The sequence below is a fragment of the Pteronotus mesoamericanus genome, unplaced genomic scaffold (genome assembly GCF_021234165.1).
Source record: "Pteronotus mesoamericanus isolate MK-2021 breed Mesoamerican mustached bat unplaced genomic scaffold, CSHL_Meso_final contig_1173, whole genome shotgun sequence".
Classification (NCBI taxonomy): Eukaryota; Metazoa; Chordata; class Mammalia; order Chiroptera; family Mormoopidae; genus Pteronotus; species Pteronotus mesoamericanus.
In genome coordinates, this window is record NW_026555032.1 from 669,768 (window position 1) to 692,036 (window position 22,269).

The 22,269-nt window shown below is 46.6% G+C and overlaps 1 protein-coding gene across 2 annotated transcripts in view; it reads right to left on the minus strand.

The window, feature by feature from the left end:
* Positions 1-692: 692 nt before the first annotated feature.
* The window catches only part of TMEM163 (transmembrane protein 163), a 228,684-nt gene continuing 207,107 nt past the window's right edge, over positions 693-22,269 (minus strand). Inside the window, exons 6-9 of one of the 2 annotated variants that reach the window (XR_008529873.1) lie at positions 15,020-15,131; positions 6,986-7,127; positions 1,570-1,780; positions 693-1,450 (exon numbers count right to left, since the gene is read on the minus strand). Coding sequence is in view for 1 of the 2 variants with exons in the window: in XM_054582016.1 (XP_054437991.1) it covers positions 1,720-1,780; positions 6,986-7,127; positions 15,020-15,131 (315 nt within the window). In the remaining variant the exon portion in view is untranslated. Of the gene's footprint in view, positions 1,781-6,985; positions 7,128-15,019; positions 15,132-22,269 lie in introns of both variants that reach the window. The other variant, XM_054582016.1, reaches the window with a different exon arrangement.

A 22,269-nucleotide genomic window follows, 5' to 3' on the forward strand; every position in this document is an offset into this window, starting at 1 on the left:
GCACCCTGGAAACATAAGGAAGGTCAAATCCATGCTCATACCAAGGGCTTGCGGGCAGTGATGCCACAGGAAGGCATGGCTCAGCCCTCGACAACACAGCCTCTCGCCCACTCTGCCCAGAAGAGGGACAACACACTGTTCCCAGATACAGCATGTTCGGTGTCCACCACTCCTAGAAAGGCGCCAAGAAAAATGTGAGTGCAGAAGTTTAGGAGAGGCTACATCCAGGCTTCCCCTCCCTGACCTTCCACACTGTGTAAGAAATATACAGGAAACCCACAGAAAAGAAACCTAATGAATCTTGCATTTCCCAGACCTCTTTGAACAGTCAACCCTTTATCCCATGTAGCGTGTTAACATACTACAGAGCTGCTGGTAGAAGCTGCACTGACACACCGGACTGAACCAAGGCCAGTGACCTCTTAGACCAAACCACCCTCCTTTAACCAGCCAGTGGGAGATGGGGTGCGGGAGGCAAGGGCGAGGTGTGGGGAGCAGCCCTCCCTTAGTCCCGGCAAGGTCCGCCCCACGGGGCCCAGGCAACACCAAGTCAACGTGTGGCCCTCTCGCCCTCTCCACCCAAGCGGTGGGTGAGTCTGCCCCACAGAGGCCCAAAGCCCATCACGACAGCGCTTCAGGGCCTCCAATCCCACTCCAACAGGAACAAGTGACCCTTCCACATCATCCTTCAGCCACAAAGGCAAACCTGCCTGTGACTGTGACAACTCTCAAAGAGAACCTCCCCATACCATACAAAACAGGTAAAGGTCTTTATTGGTCAGACACTGTCACCTGGACAAGCAGCAGTGCTAGAGGTACAGACTGTTGTGTGTTGGGAAACATTTTCACGGAATCTCTACTAAACGTTACATAAACTGAAGACACCTTGTTCCTTACAGAGGAATCCGCCACCTCTAACAGACTGATGTACCATTACCACTTAACACAGCATAAGGATGTATGCACATAGGGGTCGATTATATAATTATTTATTACAAATAAACTGTAGTTTCACATCTGTCAAAAATGGATCCTGTTTTTACATGTATGTTTGGGTTCTGAATGTACAAGAAAGGGCCATGTGCTTAGTCCATCCATGCAAAGCTCATACATATATCACTAAGTACTTGAAAAATAGAATGGTCTCCTTTTGAACAAATCTGTTTAGATTTAGGATTAGTAAAACAGTATGAAACTAATGAAATATATTGATAGAAATTAGGAAGTGCTATATACTGATGGTTCTGGGTATGGAAAGGGGTGAGGGACAAAAGGGTACATACGGCCTTCCCTTCAATCCTGCTGGGAGGTAGGCTCTGGAACTCCGAGGCGGCCGGAGCCAGGCCAGAGGAGGTGGGTCTGGTCAGTTGCTCTCTATTTCAGGCCTGGAGCACCACAGAACTTTCTGGCAAGCAGACATCTTATCCCACCCACAAGAACCCTCTGACTCCTGAAAGCAGAAAAAGTCAGTTCCCATTGGAAATGGGAAACCAGTCTCCCCTCCTGCGCATGCTGTCCTGCTGGGGGTGGGGGTGGGGCAGTGGCATGAGGGGAGCAGTGCAGACCAACCTGCTGGGCAGACCGCGTTCCCGTGAACACACACTTTCCAAATAAGAAAGTGGATGTTCAGTTAAATATTGGCACTGTCCGCCTGTGTGGAAACTTCTCGTCGTCCTGACAGTCTTCATGCAGATGCAGAACTGGCAGCCCTGGCCGCCTTCACTCGAACATCTCATAGTGGCGCGTCTGCCTCACCCTGGGCACCATGTCGATGAGGAGTCTGCAGAGAAGAGACAGACAGGTCACCTGGGCACAGACGCTCCCTAGCCCTGGGGTGTGGGCACTTGGGGAAGCAGACAGGAGAGGCCATTTTTTAAAAAAAATTATTTCCATATCATAAAATTCAGCTTTTAAAGTAAATGATTCAGTGGGTTTTAGTATAAGCATAGATTGTCCAATCATCACCACCCTCCTAATTCCAGAACATTTTCCTCACCCCCCAAAAAAATCCACAAGGGTCACTCCCTTTTCCCCTAACTCCCCCAATAACTGATACATTTTCCCCAATTAAGAAAATATTAATTTATAAAAAAGTAGACATGTACACAAGTTTTTTACAATTCACCTAATTGTTTAGATTTAATGTTTTTGTTTGTTCATATACTTTGTTTTCAGGTTCCAAATACAAATGAAATCATGGTATTTATCTTTCTCTGTCTGACTTATCTCACTTAGGCTAATACCCTCTAGGTCCGTCCATGTGGTGGCAAATGGTAAGTTTCTTTTCTTATGGTAGAGTCTTATTCCACTGTATATATGACCTGCACCTTTTTTATCGCCTTGCCTATCTATGGACACTTACATTCCTTCTATATCTTGTTATTGTAATTAATGCGGCATATATCTTTTTGAATTCGTGTTTTGGATTTCTCTGGATAAATACCCAGAAGTGGGATTTCTAGGTATATGATTACACCTATTTTTAATTTTCCGAGGAACCTCCATACTGTTTCCCACAGGGGCTGCACCAATTTACAGTCCCACCAACAGTGCACAAGGGTTCTCTTTTCTCCACATCCTTGCTAACACCTGTTTGATTCATTGACAATAGCCGTTCTGATAGGTGTGAGGTGATAGCTCACTGTGGTTTTAATTTGCCTGTCTCTGGTAATTAGTGATGTTGAGCATCTTTTCATATGTCTATTGGCCAGCTGTATGACCTCTTTGGAGAAATGTGTATTCAGGCCCCCTGCCCATTTTTTAGTCAAAATGTTAGGAGTTTTTTTTTTTCCCTTTTGTTTTGATGTTAAGTTGTATGACTATATGTTTTGGAAATTAATCCCTTATGGGATATATCATTGGTGCATATTGTCTCCCACACAGTAGGTTCTGTTTTGTTGATTATTTCTTCACTGTGCAAAAACCTTTTAGTTTGATATATTCCCATTTGTTTATTCTTTCATTTCCCTTGACCAAGGAGACATATTAATAAATATTAAAGAGATTATCTTTACTCCATTGTATACTCTTGCCTTCTTTGTCATAAGTGAATTGACCACACATGTGTGGGTTAATCTCTGGGCTCTTATTCTATCCCATCGATCCCCATGTCTGTTTTTATGCCAGTACCATGCTGGTTTGATTATGATAGCCGTGTAGAATAGTTTGATGTCAGGTATTGTGATAAACCTCCTACTTTGTTCTTCTTTCTCAAGATTACTTTGGCTCTTTGGAGTCTTTTGTGGTTCCACATAATTTGTTCTATTTCTGTGAAAATGCCATTAGTATTTCCATAGGGATTGCATTGACTCTGTAGATTGTTTGGTATAGTATGGACATTTTAACTATGTTAATTATTCCAGTTTTTGAGCACAGTTTAGCCTTCCATTTATTTGTACCTTCAATTTCTTTCTTCAACACCTTATAGTTTTTCAAGTACAGGGATTTTACCTTCTCGGTTAAATTTTTCTCTATGTATTCTTTTGATGTCATTATAAATAGGATTGTTCTCTTAATTTCTCTTTCTCATAATTCATTATTGTTGTATAAAAACGCAACTGATTTCTGAATATTAATTTTGTATGCTGCTACTTTGCTGAATTTGTTTATTAGTCCTAATAGTCTTTTGGGTAAATTCATCAGGGTTCTCTCTATATAGTATCATGCCATCTGTAAATAATGACAGTTTTATTTCTTCCTTTCCAATCTGGATGACTTTTATTTCCTTTTCTTCCCTGATGTTGAGTTAAAGTGGTGAAAGTAGACATCCTTGTCTTGTTTTTGATCTTAAAGACAAAGTTTTCAGCTTTTCACCATTGAGTATGATGCTAGCTGTGTGTTTGTTGTATGTGGCCTTTTATTAAATTGAGATATGTTCTCTCTGTTTCTACTTTGCTGAGAGTTTTCATCAGAAATAGATGCTGGATTTTGTCAAATGCTTTTTCTGCGTGTATTGCTATGATCATATGGTTTTTAGCCTTCATTTTGTTTATGTGTTGTATCACGTTAATTGATTTTTGGATATTGAACCAACCTTGCATCCCAGAAATAAATTCCACTTGATCATGTTGTATGACCTTTTTAATTATGGCTGAATTCTGTGTGCTAATATTCTGTTGGACATTTTTGCATCTGCATTCAACAAAGATATTAGCCTATAATTTTCTTTCTTTGTAGTGTCTTTGGTTTTGGTATCAGGGTAATGACTACCATAAAATGAATTCAAGGACCTCCTCTCCTCTTGAATTTTTGGGAATAGTTTAAGAAAGATAGCTGTTAATTCTTCTTTGACTGTTTCATAAAATTCACCTATGAAGCCATCTGGTCCAAGGCTTTTGTTTGTTGGAAGTCTTTTGATTACTGATTTGATCTTGTTAGCAATTATTGGTCTGTGCAGATTTTCTGTTTCTTACAGTAGTCTAGGAATTTCTTCCAGGTAGCCCAGTTTTTTAGCATAAAATTGTGCACAGTATTTTATTATAATCCTTTGTATATCTGTGATGTCACTTGTCCCTTCTCCTTTGCATTTTTTAAATTTTTTTCAATTACAGTTGACATTCAATATTAGTTTCAGATGTACATACCAGTGATTAGACATTTATATAACTAAGAGATCATCCCAATAAAACTCATCTCTCTCTGACACCATACGCAATTATTGACTACAATTCCTATGCTGTACTTTACATCCCCATGACTATTCTGTAGCACACCAATTTGTACTTTGTAATCCCTTCACTTTTTTCATCCATTTCCCCAACCCTGCTTCCATCTGGCAACCATCGAAATGTTCTCTGTATGTATCTATGAGTCTGTTTTTGTTCTGCTTGTCCATTTATTTTATTTTTTTAGATTCAATTGTTGAAAGGTATGTATTTACTGTCATTTTATTATAACTTTTAACCTTTTTTTCCCTTCTTCTTAAAGAAGACCCTTTAACATTTCATATAATACACATTTGGTGGTAATGAAGTTATTTAGCTTTTTCTTGTCTTGGAAGCTCTTTATGTGTCCTTAGATTCTAAATGATAGCTTTGCTGGGTAGAGTAATCTTGATTGTAGGTCCTTGCTTTTTATTACTTTAAATATTTCATGCCAATCCCTTCTGGCCTGCAAAATATCTGTTGAGAAATCAGCTGACAGTCTTATGGGAGCCCCCTTGTAGATAACTAACTGCTTTTCTCTTGCTGTTTTTAAGATTCTCTCTTTGTCTTTTTAACCCTTGGCATTTTAATTATGATGTGTCTTGGTGTGGGCATCTTTGGGTTCATCTTGTTTGGGACCCTCTGTGTTTCCTGGACTGGATTAGTAAATTTTTAAGTCATTATTTCTTCAAATAGGTTTTCAATCCCTTGCTTCCCCTCTCCTCCTTCTGGGACCCCTGGGATACAAATGCTGTTATTCTTGCTTTTCCTTAAACTATCCTCATTTATAAATATTCTTTCTATTTGCTCTTCCAATTGGGTATTTCCCACTACCTTGTCTTCCAGATCACTAATTTGATCTTCAGTGTTTTGAACTCTGTATCTGATAGACTGCTTAGTTTTCTTGTTTAGTTCTTTTTCTGGAGTTTTCAATTCTTTTATTTGGGGCATGTTTCTTTATCTCTTTTTCATTGCCTGTGTTTGCTTCTGTGTATTAGGTAGATCTGCTATGTTTCAGTCTTGGTAGAGTGGCCTTATGTAGTGTCTTCTGGGGCCCTGTGGTGTAGTCTCTGTGGTTACCTGAGCCAGGTGTTCCAGGAGTGTCCCTTCTGTGGGTTGCTTGTGCCCTCCTGTGTAGCTTTGACTGCTGTTGGCACATCAGTGGGTAGAACCGACCCTCAGGCTCCCTGTCCGTGACTACAGCAGACAAGCTGTTATAAGAGGGGGCTAACCACATAGTAGGAGTCACTCTAGTGGGATGTGTCCACCCTTCAGATGAGTCATTTGTGGAGGTGGTTGAGTTGTGCCCTAATGTGGTCTAAACCTGGCAACAGGTATGTTGGTCCTGGAGCTTCTCTGGAGGGGCTCCAGTGCAGACCAAGGTCAGCTGCTGCATGTGACTGGCCTGGGGCAACCTGGTAGGAGCTACTTAGTCATTCGTGGTTGGTTGCCACTTGTGCTGGGCTTGTGACCATGGAATTGAAGCTATGTTCTAAGACAACACTGGCCAAAGTTTATGTCAGGCTTGGGGTCCCCTGAAGGGTATTACAATGCAAGTTGAGATCTATCACCATTTGTGCTGAGCATTCCAAGGTCAGCTGATGCTTGTTTGGTATTTGTGAGCCTTTAAGAGATTTTAGGAAAGTCCACAATGTGAGTCAAGGCAGGCCACTTGTATGGATGATCAGCTCGAAGCACTCAGGCTGGAAATGCGAGTTGAGTTGAGTTGAGGGGGCAGGGTGGGGGCAGGTCTCAGAAAATTGCCAAGGTAATGGAGAGCTCAGATTCAGCACCTACCTGTGCCTAAGGCTGAGAAGGGGTAGGGCTCAGCAAGGCAATTTTGCCTCTGAGGCTTCCATCCCTGGAGAGAGCTGCTCTGACCCCTGCCCACCTCTCCAGCCCTCACCCTGAAGTTAGTCAATTCAGTTCCTCCCTGTACGTCCCTGGCATTTTTCAAGCCACCGCTTGTGCACCAGAGCCCAGAACAACTGGGCCTGTGAATGAGTCCATGTGTAGGCCCCTCAAAAGAAATGCTTGAGACTTCAGTAGCCTTCTGTCTCAGATGCAATCCCCCCTGGTTTTCACAGCCAGATTTGACAGTTATGGGGACTCCTCAGCCCAGCACTGGTGCCCCTTTGTGACTTAAGAGTCCATGCCTCTTGTCAAAGCCCTTGCCTTACTTGGGTGCCAGCCACAAGAATGTCTGACCCTGATGGCAATATTTTCAGTCACCTGACCTCACTGAGGCTCAGGAGGGTTACAGGTATGAGGTACGACCATTAGGGGTAAAATTTGGAATACTCCTGACCACCAGTAAAACAAAGAGGAAAACAGGCACTTACTTGACCCCATAGGCAAATATGGTAAGGCCAATCAGCACACCTGTGCTGCCATCCAGGTACCAGACCGCCGAGTTATGCTTGAACACCTCAGCACTCAGAAGAATGGAGAAGCCCATGACGCCTCCCACAAGGGAGTTAAACCCTGGGGAAGAAGCAAAGAGAGCCTGATGGCAATGCCAAGCAAACTTTATTAGCCACCAAGAAACTACCCAAACACTAGGCATGCCTCCACATTCCAAACGCATGCTGCAAGGAATGTTGCCGAGAAGCGCTCTCGCAGGTGAGAGCCACCAACTCAGACGCTTAGGTGGCTTGCCAAGTCTTTGTTTAAATGTCACCAGAGATTTGCTAGATAGAGCTGTCACCCCTGCTGTCAGTGTCCATCCCCTGCCAGGCACTTATGCCTGCTTGACATAGCCTGTCTGTGCTCACTGTCAGTCTTCCTCCTGCCCGCGCACTAGCATGTCCAGGCCCCAAGAAGTTCAGGACAGTGCCTGGCACACAGGGCACATTCAAATACTTGGTAACTCAAAGTTGTTGAATGTCAGCTGGTCCCAGTACCCAGCAGGGATCTTCTCAATCCTATGAAGTCTGATTAGTAGCCAATTTTACTGACGAGAGAACTAAAGTTAAGCAGAGTGGGATTAAATAAATTGACCGAAGTTACACAGATTGAGAGGAGCAGGGCTAGGCTTCTACCTGAACCCACGTCCTTTCCTCCAGAGTCTGTAAGTCACCTGAGGATTTTCACTCTCTAGGAAGACAAATGCAAAGTCAAGAATTAGGTTCCTGGTTGCAGAAATGGCAGTCAAAGGAGGACTGGAGCTAATAGACATTGATCATCTCCTTTCACATACGTCACACGTCAGCTGGTCCCCACGACTTAGGTATCACACTTGCATTTTACCTGTGAGTTTTCAAAGGCCACATGGGAAGAGAATGGCTTAGAGGAGCTCCTGGGGCCTCACTGTGGTGTGTGTCACAAGGCTCCTTGCCTGCCTCGGTGGGGTATAATGGTAGCCTGGAGAAGCTCTAGGTCCATGCTGGCCTGGGGCCCTCCTGGCTGCTGATCTGCATAGGGTCAGTAACCTTGCCAGAGCACCATGCTTTTGCTGAACTCAGAAGTGTTAACTTCAAGTTCAAGCAAGAAAACTAAGATCAAACAACCTTAAATGTACTCACGGGGGACTGTACACCTAGGGGAGAGGTTCTAAAGGAAGAGCATGAGGGTAGAGAAGATTTGGGCAAAGCCTGGGTAAGGCCCATTCTCAGGATCCAAGGTGGAGACTTCAACAGGCTGTGCCCCAGCAACGGAACAAGATAAACCTGGCTGGGCCCTGCAACGACATCTCACTGGATATTGCAACGCTCTGCTCTTCCGTCAAATCTGTCTTCTCACTCCAATTCTCAGCTGATGACTGGGCCATGTCCCTTTAAGAGCACGCAGGTCCGGCCAACAATACCTCATCCTCCCAACGCCCAGTCCACCACCCACCATGACAGTTGCCCCCACTCACTCAGTTGCTTCTCCAGTTGCCACTGTTCCTACGTAAGACTAATAACTCCCGCACACCTGTTCACCAAAGGACTTAGTTCTTGAAATTCTTCTCCTTCTTCTGGAACATTCCCACTGGGATAAGTCTTCCCTTCCCATCACCCACCTCAAACTCCTGCCCGACCCCACACCACCCACATCATAGGCCCCCTTCATCGTCGGCCTTTACAAAACTTGAAGAGGTGCCTACCCAAGTGCACCTCCCAACCTCTCTTCAGCCCATTTCAGTCAGGTTCTCTCCTCCCCCAAGTCGTGCCTGGGGTCAGTGTGACTCATTCCATGCTGCCATATGCCATGGTTCAGTCATTGTCCTCATCTGACAGCCTCCCAGGAGCACTTTCCTCAGCCTCCAGGCCTCTGCTGGTTTCCCCCTTTCCCCTTCCAGCTCTTCCTTCTCAGTCTTCTTTGCTAGATCCTCCTCTCCCCCATCAGAGCACCCTGCCTCAGCCCCCTGAACTCTTCCTCTGTCTACGTTCTCTCAAGGTTGTCACCTCCAATCCCATATGCCAGTGTCTCCCAACTTTCTTTGGCCTGACCTTTCCCTACAGCTGCAGACTCACGCATATAAGCATCTCAAACTGGACATGTTCAAAGCAAAAACCTCAGTTTCTGCTCTGAAACACCTCATCTTCTCTATAAATGGTGCCACCTAGCTGCCAAGGCCAAAAATCTAGGAGCCCACTGTTCCATCACACCCAAAATCGAATCAACCCCCAAATCAAACTAACCCCCAAATCTAATCAACCCTCAAATCTAATCAATCAAGTTATTCTTGCCAGCTCTTACCTCCAAAACTCATTCTCCATCCCGATGCCTCTCACCACCCCTATCGCCCAACCCCAGCCCAAGCCCCCCTCATCCCTTGCCTGCATCCCTACCTCCTCACTGCCTTCCCTGCTTCCCCTCCTGCCCCCATCTCCCCTAACCCACAATCCATTCCCCTCGCAGCAGCCAGTGACCTCAGTAAATGGACAGCCTCTGGCTGTCCTCTGCATCTTCCTGTTCTTTTTTTTTTTTTTAAGTCTCTGTGGCCCACATCTTTTCTCAGCAGGTCACCAAAATAACCAGCAGAAGCATTACTCTGTCACAGGTGACCTGGGCTGGAGTTTATGTCTCAGCCACTCTCAGACTTGGAGGTTGTGTTTAGGGGGTGGCTAGAGGAAAGGGAGAAACAAGAGGGAGGTGACCGCTGCCCCTGGGCAGACGGCAACCTCTACCCCTCTCCCTCCATCTGTCAGCCAAGGGCACAAGCCAGCCCATGGAGCCCACAGAGAAACCTAGTGGAGCTCAGAAAGGAAGCAGAGAGAACGTGAGGTTCCCAAAGACGGCCACTAGATGTCCGTTCAGCACCACCAAGGCACCGGCTCTGCCAGCCAAGACAGCCAGCCTCCTGTTTCCGACAGCAGGGCCCCACCCCATTTATGTTCCCTCCCATGCGTCCTCCCGACACAGTTCACAGCTGATGGATTCACGGTCTGTTCACCTGGTTCACTTGCACTTTCTAGAAGGAGCCTCTGGCCTTCTTGGCTCTGCTCAACCTTGGTTATGACAGAGCCTGTCTCATTTCAGCTTCGCCTTCACCTCTCACAAGCCTGCGAGGGAACGCTGGGCCAAGCACACAGACTGGGGAACAATCCTGCATCTGCCTGGAGCCATCCTTCAGAATTTCAAAGCTTTTGCAGCCCAGCCGCAGGCACTCCACACAAAGAACCCTGAGCTCTCAGCCCTGCCCATCAAACCACCCATCTTACGAATGCAGCACGCAAGGCCCAAATGGTCCCTCACCTCTAGGGTGCTGTCCGCACCGCTCCCAGGCCCATTAGCTTGTTCCTGCCTCCTCAGTTAAAACCAGAGCCGTTGTCAAGCATTAACGCTGTTAGCAGTTTAAGTGGCTGTCTTGAGTAGACACCACCATGCTGGCCTTAATGACTAGCTAAGAAACTGTATGATTAAGGGCATCAATTTTATGAAGAAAATTCTGATTAAAAGTTTTCATGTACTTAAAACCATCAGAGACTCTTGGCATTTTAGAATTGTGAAGAAGTGAGAGAAGAGTCGGCAAAGGCCGCTCAACTCACAGTCTCCACTGTCTCCACGGGTCCCGTGGAGCCCGGCTCCTGGCCTCTAATTCAGACCTGCCCCAGGTGCCTCTTCATAATCTTCCTCTGCTTGGTCTGTAGTATTAACGTGCGGTACAAAATCATTTACTTTAAATAATGCAAAGCTAGCTTCAGCCTAGTGCTGATAGTAACAATCACACGTTGACTAAACTAAATAATCTAAAGGAACATAATCTAGTTAGACAAGATTTACCACACTTCATGGAACAGAGTGGGGAAGTCTGGAATTTACCCACAACCTGATGTCCCCCATCTCTGAAGATCTGCTTCTTGTAAGGACACAACCCAGTGACAAAGGACCTGGTGGCATGAGCCTGACCCAATTCACATACAGCTCCAGTGTGGGACTCAGCCACCCCACCAGGTGACAAGTGAGGCCCATCCTCCCTGCCTGCACCAGCAGCACTGTGTGGAACTTGCTTTCTTCTTGGGGAGGAAGGGCCAAACAAGAGAGCGACATTCTCAGGGTAGCAGCCACAAAGGATGCCCTCCAGAGCCAGCCCTTCAGAAACCCTCGACACCAACGACAGGTACCGTGCCCCAACCCCACACTCTCCCCCTCCTCTCAGAGTGAGGAAAGAACCAAGAGGAGATTACAGATGGTTCCCTAGCTCTGCTAATCAATGAATGAGTGAAACCTGATCCCAGAGAACACAATTAGCAGGAGGCTGCAATTACTGCTGCACATTCTGCTGACACTCCCATCAAGCAGCGGGGCGCAGGGCATACCACGCCCCTCCCCCGCCAGGCCCCTTATGGGTGCCGGGCCTTGCCCTTTGCAGCAGTGCTCTCTGCTGAACCCGTCTTCCTCTCACTCTCCCATCAACCCCGCCCCCCCCCCCCCCCCCCGCGCCCTGTTCATCCTCACAGCGCTGACGTTTCTCCAAACCCCCTTACACCCTCCACCCGCTGCCCCAACCCCTGTCCAAGCCACCACCCACCACCCCCAGCTCCCCAGAGACCTCGCCCCACTTCAGCACCCCCTCCCTCCCTCCGCTCCCCACTGGATGGCCAGAGGGCTGTTTAGAAAACATTTCTCATGTCTCCTCTTCTGTTTAAATATTTAACAAATATAGAATCCTGCCCTTGACATGAAGTCCTACGTGATCTGCTCTAACCCACTGGTTGGGGGCCCCTCCCCCTGCACGCCCCCTCCTCACACAGCCCCCTCAGATGCCCTGGGCTCCCTCCCACGATTCCCTCAGCCTGAGGAGCACTCTTCCCTCCTTTCCTGTTTGCAGAACAATTTCCACCTAAACCATCCACTTTGTAATGAGCCCTCCTTGGTTCAAGAGGATGATGGAAATACTGCTTAGATATGTGGATAGTTTTGTGTGTGAATATTACGAAGGCAGAAGTTATTTCATCAGGAAAAAGATACTTATCATTGGAGTCTTTTCGGTGTGCCATATCAAGTAAGCAATGGCAAGTTAAAAGAACAGCAAAGTGTAAATAGAAAGCGACTGGGGCATCTGTAAAACGTGGAGAGCTATCTGTCAAGGCTGAGGGGTCACCCTTGTGGGAAGGTCAAGCCCACGGTCATGGGTTGGAGGGTCTGACTACTGGGTCTACCCTCAGGCTGGGAGAGCACTCCTGTGTCTGAATAGATAAAATGGGAGGCTCTGCAAGTCAGAATGGCTCTGTGGCTTTAGGGCCCAACTCAGGATTGGGAGAGGAGCTATTTGTGCTCACCACCGGGAGCCCAGAAAGCTGTGCAGGCCCCTGTGGCCTCCCCCTCCCTAGCCTGCCGTCACCCATGCCCCAGGCACAGAGACACGAGAGGGAGGCACAAAACACAAAACACACGGCTGGAGAAACCAGGGTCCAGCCAGGCCTTCACTCGGTTTGGGCCTAAAGGGCTTGGCAGCTACATCCCTGGGAGCAACATGAAGGGACCTCGAGGGTGGCAACACAAGCACCCCTCCCTGTGTTGTTCAGGCCTGAGAAAAGGACTCCACGGCCAAAGGAGGCGTTTTCTTTTCCAGATTAAAAAATACCAGACCACAAAAACCACAAGGAATGAACACTTCCCCCCAAATTCTGGGTCAGCCCCAGAGAGGAAAGAGCACGCTTTAGGGGTCTGTTTGATGCAAACTGCCTATATAAATCCATGCTGTCGGAGGAGGTGACAGAGACCGCAAAGACCCAAGGCCCGCCCAGGCTGTGGCCTCAGGCAGGCTTGCATTACTCTCAGGGGACTCAGTCACAAGTTCTTCATATCCGGCCCTGGTAGGAAGAGCAGTCCCTTTAGACCAGAGGCAGGACTCTTTATAGCAAAGGGACAGACATGGGACAGAGGTCATTTTGACTCTGCACGAGGAGCTAGGTTCCCAGCTAACATGGCACAGAGCACAGCGCCAGGCTCAAAAGAACTCTGCAACCCCCCTGGGCGGGGTCACTGCAGTATCCACACTAACAGCAGCAACCCCAGGACCTGCTTCTGCCGAGTCCTAACTTCACCGGGCCTGCCCAAGGGCACAGCCTCAACCGGCTAGGCCACCTGGTCCACACAGGGGTCTGCACGCTGCCTGAAAGCAGAGCAGGGGCATGGGAGCCCCAGTCCCAGACGCCAATCCTTTTACTATTTTAAACAGCTGTTACTATTTTAAAAGCTTGGTTTCCTATGGGTACAGGGCCTCCACAGCACAGTGAGAAAAATGTCATCTTGCAAGGACAGAAGGAGATGGCAGGCTCTGCTGGTCACAATGGCATAAGGGACACTGACACGTCCACCTCCCCTGGGATGCAACTGTGCCCTGGCCCCGCAGGGTGGCCATGGAGGCAGCACGGACCTCAGGGTGCATCACATGGACGGGGCGCTGGTGCACAACATGAATTCCTAGGCCCACCTCAGTCCTCAGAACCAGAATCTTCAGGGGTGGGACCCAGGAATCTGTGTTTCTAACGAACACCACAAGCACTTCTGATGCTGCCGGTGGTAGTGGTCAACTGACTAGTGTCTGGGGTCCCTGGTTTGCAGTCAGCATGTCAGATCATGTAAGACCCAACTTCTTCAGGTCTGTTCAAAGGAACCGCGTGCACGCACACACACACTGATGGTGCTTTTCCCAGGGCAGCTGTGGCTGCAAAGCTGAAATACCACTCTGACTTCCTGCCTACCTGCCCCACTGTACAAAAGCCCAGCTCCCCACAGAGCAGGGCATCAGCACAGGACGAGGAGTCAAAGTCCACACGGCGTCACCAGGTTTTGCCACTTGGGAGAGAAGGGCCCTCTGCACTGCCATTGGCGCCCTCCACGACAGAACCAGCAGCCACTGTGCTTGTCTGCCTGCGTTCACCCATTTCACAGAGGAGAGAACCTTGAGAGCTGGGAGGTGATGGGCCTAAGAGGCTATTTTCTTAAAGAAGAAACACAAGCCCTGGCTGGGCTGAGTACCAGCCTGCAGAACAAAAGGTCACTGGTTCGGTTTCCAGTCAGGGCACATGCCTGGGTTGTGGGCCAGGTCCCCAGGTAGGAGTGTGCAAGAGGCAACTCTCACACATCAATATTTCTCTCACTCTCTTTCTCCCTCCCTTCCCCTCTCTCTAAAAATAAATAAAGAAGATCTTTTTAAAAATCCAATAATTTCTGCTCTATTTTGTGCAGCCACATACCAACCTGCAAGTTTTTACCCTTTGACTGCTCACCCCAGGGTACAAGGGCTCCTGTCTCTACTCCTGACCCCCTGACAACTGCACATGCTCAAGAATAAAGAAAACGAAAGTGGCTAGGTGATCGTGTTTGCCAAGTTTCTGGTTTATACACCAGCACTCGTTCTCGAACTGAAATGCCTTTTTCCCGCTTTCACACCCTTCTCTGTCATCCCGAGGCCATGCTGGAAGCTCCCCCTGACCCCTAGGGACACAGAGGGACCTGGTTTGGGTTTTCAGGAGAGAAGACACAGATCACTTTTCCAGCAAAGCCCTGCTAATTGCAACTTGAAGGTAAGTGTCTCACTAGCTGCAGGGGAAAACGAGCACAGAGCATCCACAAAGAAAACTTGTACAGATTCTAGAAGAGACATTTACTTTTTATTTGGAGCAATGCACATAAAATCCAAGATTCCAGAAAGTGCTGTGTGCTTCAAGGTTAAGAGACTAGGCAGCCCCAGTCTTCCCTGGTAGGAGGTCAGTGTGGAGGTGATTCATGAAGAGTTTATTATATTCCCAGAGCACGAGCCACCTGCCCTGATATGAGAACCCTGAGAATCATTAAACAGCCTGGGGAGGCGAGGCTAGTGAGGGCCGATTCCCAACTGTTGAACTCTTCTGCAAGGCAAGCCGCTCAAAGTGATGCGCAGAGCATCCTCCCTCACTGTGACCTCCGCCCTCACAGATCAGCCCCGCTGGCCTACTCACCATCCGTTATGAGTGCTCTGCTGGTCAGAACCTTCCCCAGCATAAACTTCAACACGGCCAGGATGCTGCAAAGGATCCCACTTAAAATGGAGACACTGAACAGGAAATCATCCTAGAAGAGAAAGTTCCAGATTTCAACAGTTCACCTGCTAGAGCAGATTATCTGCAAATCACTTCCTTAAAGATGAGCTTTGTTCCCAGGATAATCAGTCACTGCTACCAGGAGGGGGGTATATTGCTTGTTTTCATCTTAGTTACCTGTGTCACTGGGAAATGGAAAAGATGATCCAAAACAGACAATCCTGACATATATTTCCTTAGAAACCCATAAAGTATTTCTTTTCCTGTAGGAGACTGCTTTTTGAACTTTTAGGCCAAAGTGATTGGCAATCACTGATCATAACAGAGTTGGTCAGAATACTAAAAACCGTACCTTCTATGCTTTGAGTTTTTCATAGATAATTTTAAAAGCAGCTGATTAAGAATTTTAGAACCTCTAAGTGTACCACTGGCCTCAGAACACTTCAACACAGAGCCACTAAATTAGCCACACGCAGGGTCAAGTGTCACTGGAGCTACTTATGACCACATTTCTCCCTTAAATTCACATGAGGCAACAAGAAGTTCAACTATAGCCTTCAAGGTGAGGAAAAGGCATCTAAAAATACATTCTGCTATTGACGTTATCTTAGCACTTCCTATAAGTTGTTACCTCACCATTGCAAGCAAATGAGCAAGTCACATGTCCAGGAGAGCACCGCTGTCTCATGACCCGAGGGCCCATGATGCTCCTCGGCTGCAGGCTATGCTGAGCTGCTCCCTGGGGATACAGCCTCCAAATTCTCTCATACTAAAATGCAACCGCCAGCAGAAATCTGATAAAGCACCATAGATAGGCAAAGAAATTAGATTCCTTAAGCATTTTATTATTCAAATTCACTAACCTGCTGACAAAGTTAGGAAGAGGGACTGCTTCCCTGAGTTCAAAACTGAACAAAGTCATTAGAAAAATCCCCTCATTGGAAACAGGGTATCTATCTGCGTGATGCCAAAGTGCCTCCCCCACAGTCCCGATCAGTTGGTTTTAACATATGTCCACAAATCTTTTGCAACCCCTTCCTCTGAGAAGCACAACTTAATTTCCCCTTCCCTTGAGTGTGGGCTGGACTTGTGACTGGTATCTAATCAATAGGGTAAAAAAGGGAAAGACAGTAATTTTACATCGGAGAGCCCAGCAAGTGAGCTCAGCCAAGTGATAAAGATTAAAATGACTAATAATAAGTTACACTATCAGGTGCCTCCTGATATGATGTGGTGAGAACACTTGGTGTTCTGCCTAAAAATCCAGAATCTCAGCTTAATTGTAAAAAGACAGACACATTAACCAGGGCCATACCAAAATCTGAGTACTACTTTTGACACATGCCAAGGCCATGAAAGACAAGGAACAACCGAGAAACTGTCATAGGCTGCAGGCTAAGGAGCCGTGAGCACTTTGTGCAGCACTGTGTTCCAGGCTGGATCCTGGAAAGGAACAAGGTCGTTACGTGGAAAAGCTGGGGAACCCGGGTAATCTGGAGTTTTGCTAACAGTGTTATCAATGCTGTAGTTGAGGCAAGCGCACCCTGGTGAGCTATGTAAGATGTTAAACATTAGGGGAGACTGGATGATGGCTATAAGGGAACTCTCTATATTGTCTTTGTAACTCTTATAAATCTAAGATTATTTAAATTTTAAAGTTTTGTTTTTTTTTTTAATTAATCACCTTACTGAAGGTTCATCTCCTCAAATTATCACTAAGGACTGTGGCAAACCTGGCCCCTTGGCAGATCCCCCTATGAGGCTACCCAGCAGGGGCCATGGAAGGAGGACCCCAGATCAAAGCGCCCTTTGTGCAGGGACTCAGCAGGGGACAGCACCCAGGAGAAGCAATGCGGGTGTCAATAAGGAATCACGTGTCAACATAGACCCAGGTGCTGCTGGGGTGCAGAAAGCTTAAGAGGGGAGACTGGGACATTCGACAAAGCACTTTGAGGCCCCAAATTCAGAGGCTGAATTCTGACTTTGCTCACCCCATACCTTTCTGGCTCCATTCAGTCACTGGGTTTGCAAAGCTCTCATTCCTAAAGTCATCCCACCTGGGTCCCAGGGTGCTGGGGGTTGAGGTGCCCCCCGCCCCCAGATGCAGCTCGTGAAGAGCCACTCTGGCTCTGGCAGTCCTCTCCCGGGTCTGCTAATCCAGGAAGCTTACTGCTGACAAAGGGCAGGGATGAGCCAGCAGGCCCTTGTTCAAGGATAAAATGCATCACTTGCTACAGAAACAAAGCCAAACTCTCAAATCTCAATTCTCTTTTCCATAAAGGGCAGCATGATACCTACAGCCCCTGGCAAACAGCTACAAGGTAGCAACTGTTGTCAAAGGGCCCAACACATCATCTAGGCACTAACTTAGTCCACTAAATGGCCACACAAGGTGCTCATGGTAAGCCCCAGGCTAAGTTTGTAACCATTCCTATAAAAAAAACACAGGGGACTTATTACTGAGAAAAAAGTTGCATGGTGATATATAAAGAAATGCAAGAGACTATGATTGGGACCCACAGTGGCTTATCAAGAGAGAAGGGATGTTTGGGACCTATTCTTTGCCTTAGAAGCTTCATCTTTAGAGAAGTTCTCCAGGCCTGGGTGGCTCTGAGGTCCAATTCGTGAAGGAACAGGGGATGGGGTTACTGATGTCACTGCATAGTAGTTAAAGGCACCAAAGCAGAAGCCTCACTGGATAACTATGTGACTCTGGGCAAGTCACTGAACCTCCCTCTATTCCTTCACGTCCACCTTTGTAAAATGGAGAAAACAGCGGGCCTCCCACTCCTCGTGGCTGTGTAGTGTGTCCACAGCAATGAGCCGAATTCCCTTCCCAGGTGGCTTTGAGTCACATGTGGCCACCAGTGACATCTGCGTGAGATTTGGAAGGTAGAAGTGAAGTGGTGCTCCTAGTCCCTGAGGGCAGGTGCAGGGCAGGTGCTCTGCAGCCCACGATAGGCTGCTGATCCACTGGCTCCCCTTGGAGGGAGGGCAGCAGCCAACCCCCTGTTCCCCCTGCAGCCCCGCCCGCGCCTCCGTTTTCTGAGCCAGGCAGGTGTGCAGCTTCATAGCAAAAGGTACCCATGTCATCAGGGCTGAGTCGTGGTTCCAGTCCATCTTCAGGCAACCAGATTGTCCTTTCTCTGCTCCACCCATTACCCACGTTTCCTTCCTTCCGGACAGCCCCGTTGACTTCAGTCCCAGATTCCAGGCGGCAGCCTGACAGGGGCTCTTCCCCAGCAACCCCCGTCCTTGAAGGTCCCATCCCTGCAACAACGCCCTATTCAGTTTCACTTAGAGTGGTGCCCCTACTCAGCTTGAAACTGATACACCACTGCATGAGGATGTTACAAAGTGCTTAAACAGTGCCTAGCACACAGTAAATGCTCTTTGTGAATGTGGAGAAGCCAATATGCAAAACTCACGTTTTTCCTGTCTCTGGATTTTTTCTGCCACCCACACTGTGTTCCCAGGGTTGGCTCCGAAGTAACAATGCCTGTATCACACCGTCCTGAAGTCTGAGAGAACAGAGATTGTACCATCTCAAGGCCTCACCCAGAGCTACAAGGTTTAGTTGGCTTGCTACTGCGGCACTGATCTGCCTCAGAAGAAAATTAACCCTGAAGGACCCACGGAGGACCTGGGCTGGCACAGACCTGCCATAGTCCCTCTCCCAAAACTGTAACCAGAAGCAGGTCTTGCTGCCCCACCACAGAAGCCAATACCAAGAGGCGGATGCTGATATAAAGGAAAGTGGTTTATCTTCAGGTGCCGGCAGCCTGGAAGATGGGGGACTCATATCTCAAAGCCCATCTCCCCTGGGAAGATGAGGGACTCACATCACAAGGTCCTTGTCCGCATCTCAGTAGAGGCAGAGGTTTTTATAAGGAAGAAGAGGGAAACAGAATAAAGAGATCAAGGGAGAGTGTTGAAAAGCTCTCTATGGGCAGACGAGCGCAGTCCATTCCTATAAGGAGTCAACGTAAGAGACATTCAAACCTGCAGAGAATTTTCAGTGAGTTTATTTGAGCCAAACTGACAATTGCCAGGAATTAAAATATCAATTAGACAGGCTCAGTTAAGGTAAAGATTGACTTTTGTTAGAGAAAGATTCCGGCCTATGACAAGACTACCTGCCATGAATTGCTTTTAGTTAATAAGTTTTAATTTCAGACCATCCTTTGTGGTTACTTTAGGTCTCTGAGTTTGTAGGCCTCTCCTGAGCTTGTCAGGTTAATATGTGGCCCCCTTTCCTCCACAAAGGCAACTAATCATCCGGTGTGCATCATCCTGGCTTAGTCATCATGGATTCACGTCATCCTGACTTCACATCGTCCTGGCTCCACGTCATCCTGGCTCCATGGTTGAAAGTCAGCCAGTCTTCCAGAACTGGGATGCTTGAAGGTCAGAGCCTGTATCTTTTCAAGTTAGTTCCTAGGATTCTTATATAAAAATGCTGTTCATCTACAAGCTACATAGTAGTCAGAGTCAGCACTGTTACAGAAACAATGTCCAAAGAATGGTGGGGGTGGGTTACAATTTCCCACTGTTACAAATTTCCACTGTTACAAAGCCAGCTTTCAAAATCCTAGAAGTCCCCTGTGATTTCCCCACCAGAGGACACCTGGCTCTCCTCTCTCCACACTGCCACCACATCTATCGTTAGCAAGAGCAGAACATAGTCACAGAGATGTAGTCATGAGTCTGCTCAAGACATTAGTTGCTGTTAGGGACTGTTTGTGTCCCTCAGAATGAGTATGTTGAAGCTCTAACCTGCTCCTAATGTAATGCTCCTTGGAGATGAAGGCTTTGGGAGGAATTAGGGTTAAATGATGTCATGAGGATGGGATCCTTGGGCTGGGATTAGTGTCCTTATAAGAAGAGGAAGTGATTTCTCCCTCTACCTGTACCCATTGAGGAAAGGCCAGGTGAGGTCATAGTGAGAAGGTGGCTATCTCACTGAAGTGTGAGCAATAAATTCCTGTTGTTTAAGCCACCCAGTCTCTGGCATTTTGTTATGGCAACCTGAGCTAAGTCCCTGAGGTAATAAAAAATAAAAAATAAAAGTATTTCTAAGAGGATTCCTCTCTAAGAGTTAGGGAGCCAGAGCAGGCATAGCTAATGATAAGAAATTGCAACCCAAGCAGGTAGGAAACACCACTGACTTCTTTCAAAGTGCAGCCACACCTGTCGTGCCTCACTCAATGCGCATAGCCAGGCCTAGCCAGCATTTGACAGGTGGAGAAACAGATGCACAGAGGCTGAATGACTTGCCCAGGGTCCCTTAGCTGGCAGCAGAAACTCCATTAGTTCCCTGATCTAAACTGTACCAGGATGCTTCATCTGTGGCCTTGTAAACATCTCTCATATCATCACTGAACCACGGACTCCGTAAAAACAGAGGGACAGCCGTTTCGTTGTTAGGTATTCAGTTTCCACTGTTAGTCGCACTGGGCCCCCACGATCTCAGATTTGGATAGATGATGAGGGCAAAAAGTGCAAGAAGACTGGCCAATGACTCAAAAGCTAAGTAAAATTTTAAAAAATGAAGGGCAGCCACAGATTGGGAAAAAAATTTGTAAACACATTTGTCAAAGGTATTATACCCAGAATATATTAAGAATTTCTATAATTCAAAAGGAGAAAATAGATGACTCAATTTTTAGAAAGTGAGCAAAAGATGTGACCAAAACAGTTTACCAAAAAAGATGTATGATTAGCAAATAAGAACAAACTAGCCAACAACATTCATCAACAGGGAATGTAAATCAAAACCACCATGAGATACTACTACATGCCAATTAGAGTCAATAAAATTAAAAAGAAATAATAATGATCATAGTGAGGATGTGGGTGAGCAAAAACTCTCATGTACTGCTGGTAGGAATGTAAGTGGTACAGCCATTCTATAAAAACAGATTGGCCATCCCTTGTAAAGGTAAATATTAACTTAACATAGGACCCAGCAATTCAACTCATTGGTATTTTCTGAAAATAAACAAAAGCCTATATCCACACAAAAACTTGAACACTAATATTCTTAGCCACTAGTTTCACAATGTCACAACCCTGGAAACAACCTAAGTGTCCAACAACTGGTAAATGGATAAACAAACTAGGGGATATGTCCATACAATGGAATACTACTTGGCAATGAAAAAGAGTGAACTGAAGCATTCAGCAAGAATATGGCTTCACTTCAAAAGCATTATGCTAAGTAAAAGAAAGCAGACAGAAGAAACTAAATGTTTTATGATTCCATTTATATTACAATCTAGAATGGGAAAATTATGCCAACAGAAGGCAATCAGTGGTTGGGGAGGGGAGGTAATTACTGACCGCAAAAGTGCATAATGGAACCTTTTGGAGTGACAGAAATATTCTGTATCTTCATTGTGGTGATAGTTCTGTGCCTGTATACGTCTACTAAAACCCATCATATTGTATGAGAAATTTTACTGTATGTACGTTACATAACAATATAACCAATTTTTTTAAAAAAGTAATTTATCACCCTGGTCGGGTGGCTTCGTCAGTTGGAGCATCATCCCATACACTAAAAGGTTGCAAGTCTGATCCCCAGTCAGGGCACATACCAAGGTTGTGGGTTCGATCCCCGGACAGGGTGTATATAGGAGGCAACCAATCGATGTTTCTCTCTCACATTGATGTCTGTCTGTCTCTCTCTCTTTCCGCTCCTCCCTCCTTCCCACTCTCTCCCCCTCCCTTCCTCTCTCCCTAAAATCAACAAAAACATATCCTCAGGTGAGGATTTTTTTTTAGATAGCATTTTATCTCAGGGAATCCTTAGGCGACAATTACAAATACTTCCATATTTCAGCTCATGTACATTATCATAATATACATAATGTCCATTATTATGATGTTAGGCAGGGAACAGAGACCAAAGGACAATCATTTTAAAGATTAAATAGGAGGCTTAGAGAGGTCAATGGTGGAACATGGATCCTAAGGGGCTGACTTCAAGCCTCATGAATTTCCTACTGATATGTCTCCACTATCTGGATGGGTAAACACTCCTTTTTATAGACTTATCTCAAGTGTTTTGTCCTCTGTTGAGCATTTCCTGACAACTCATGCTCTAAGAATTGACACTTCCACTCCACACCCCCACTGCACCGTGGTCTCAAGGGCCCCATGACGTG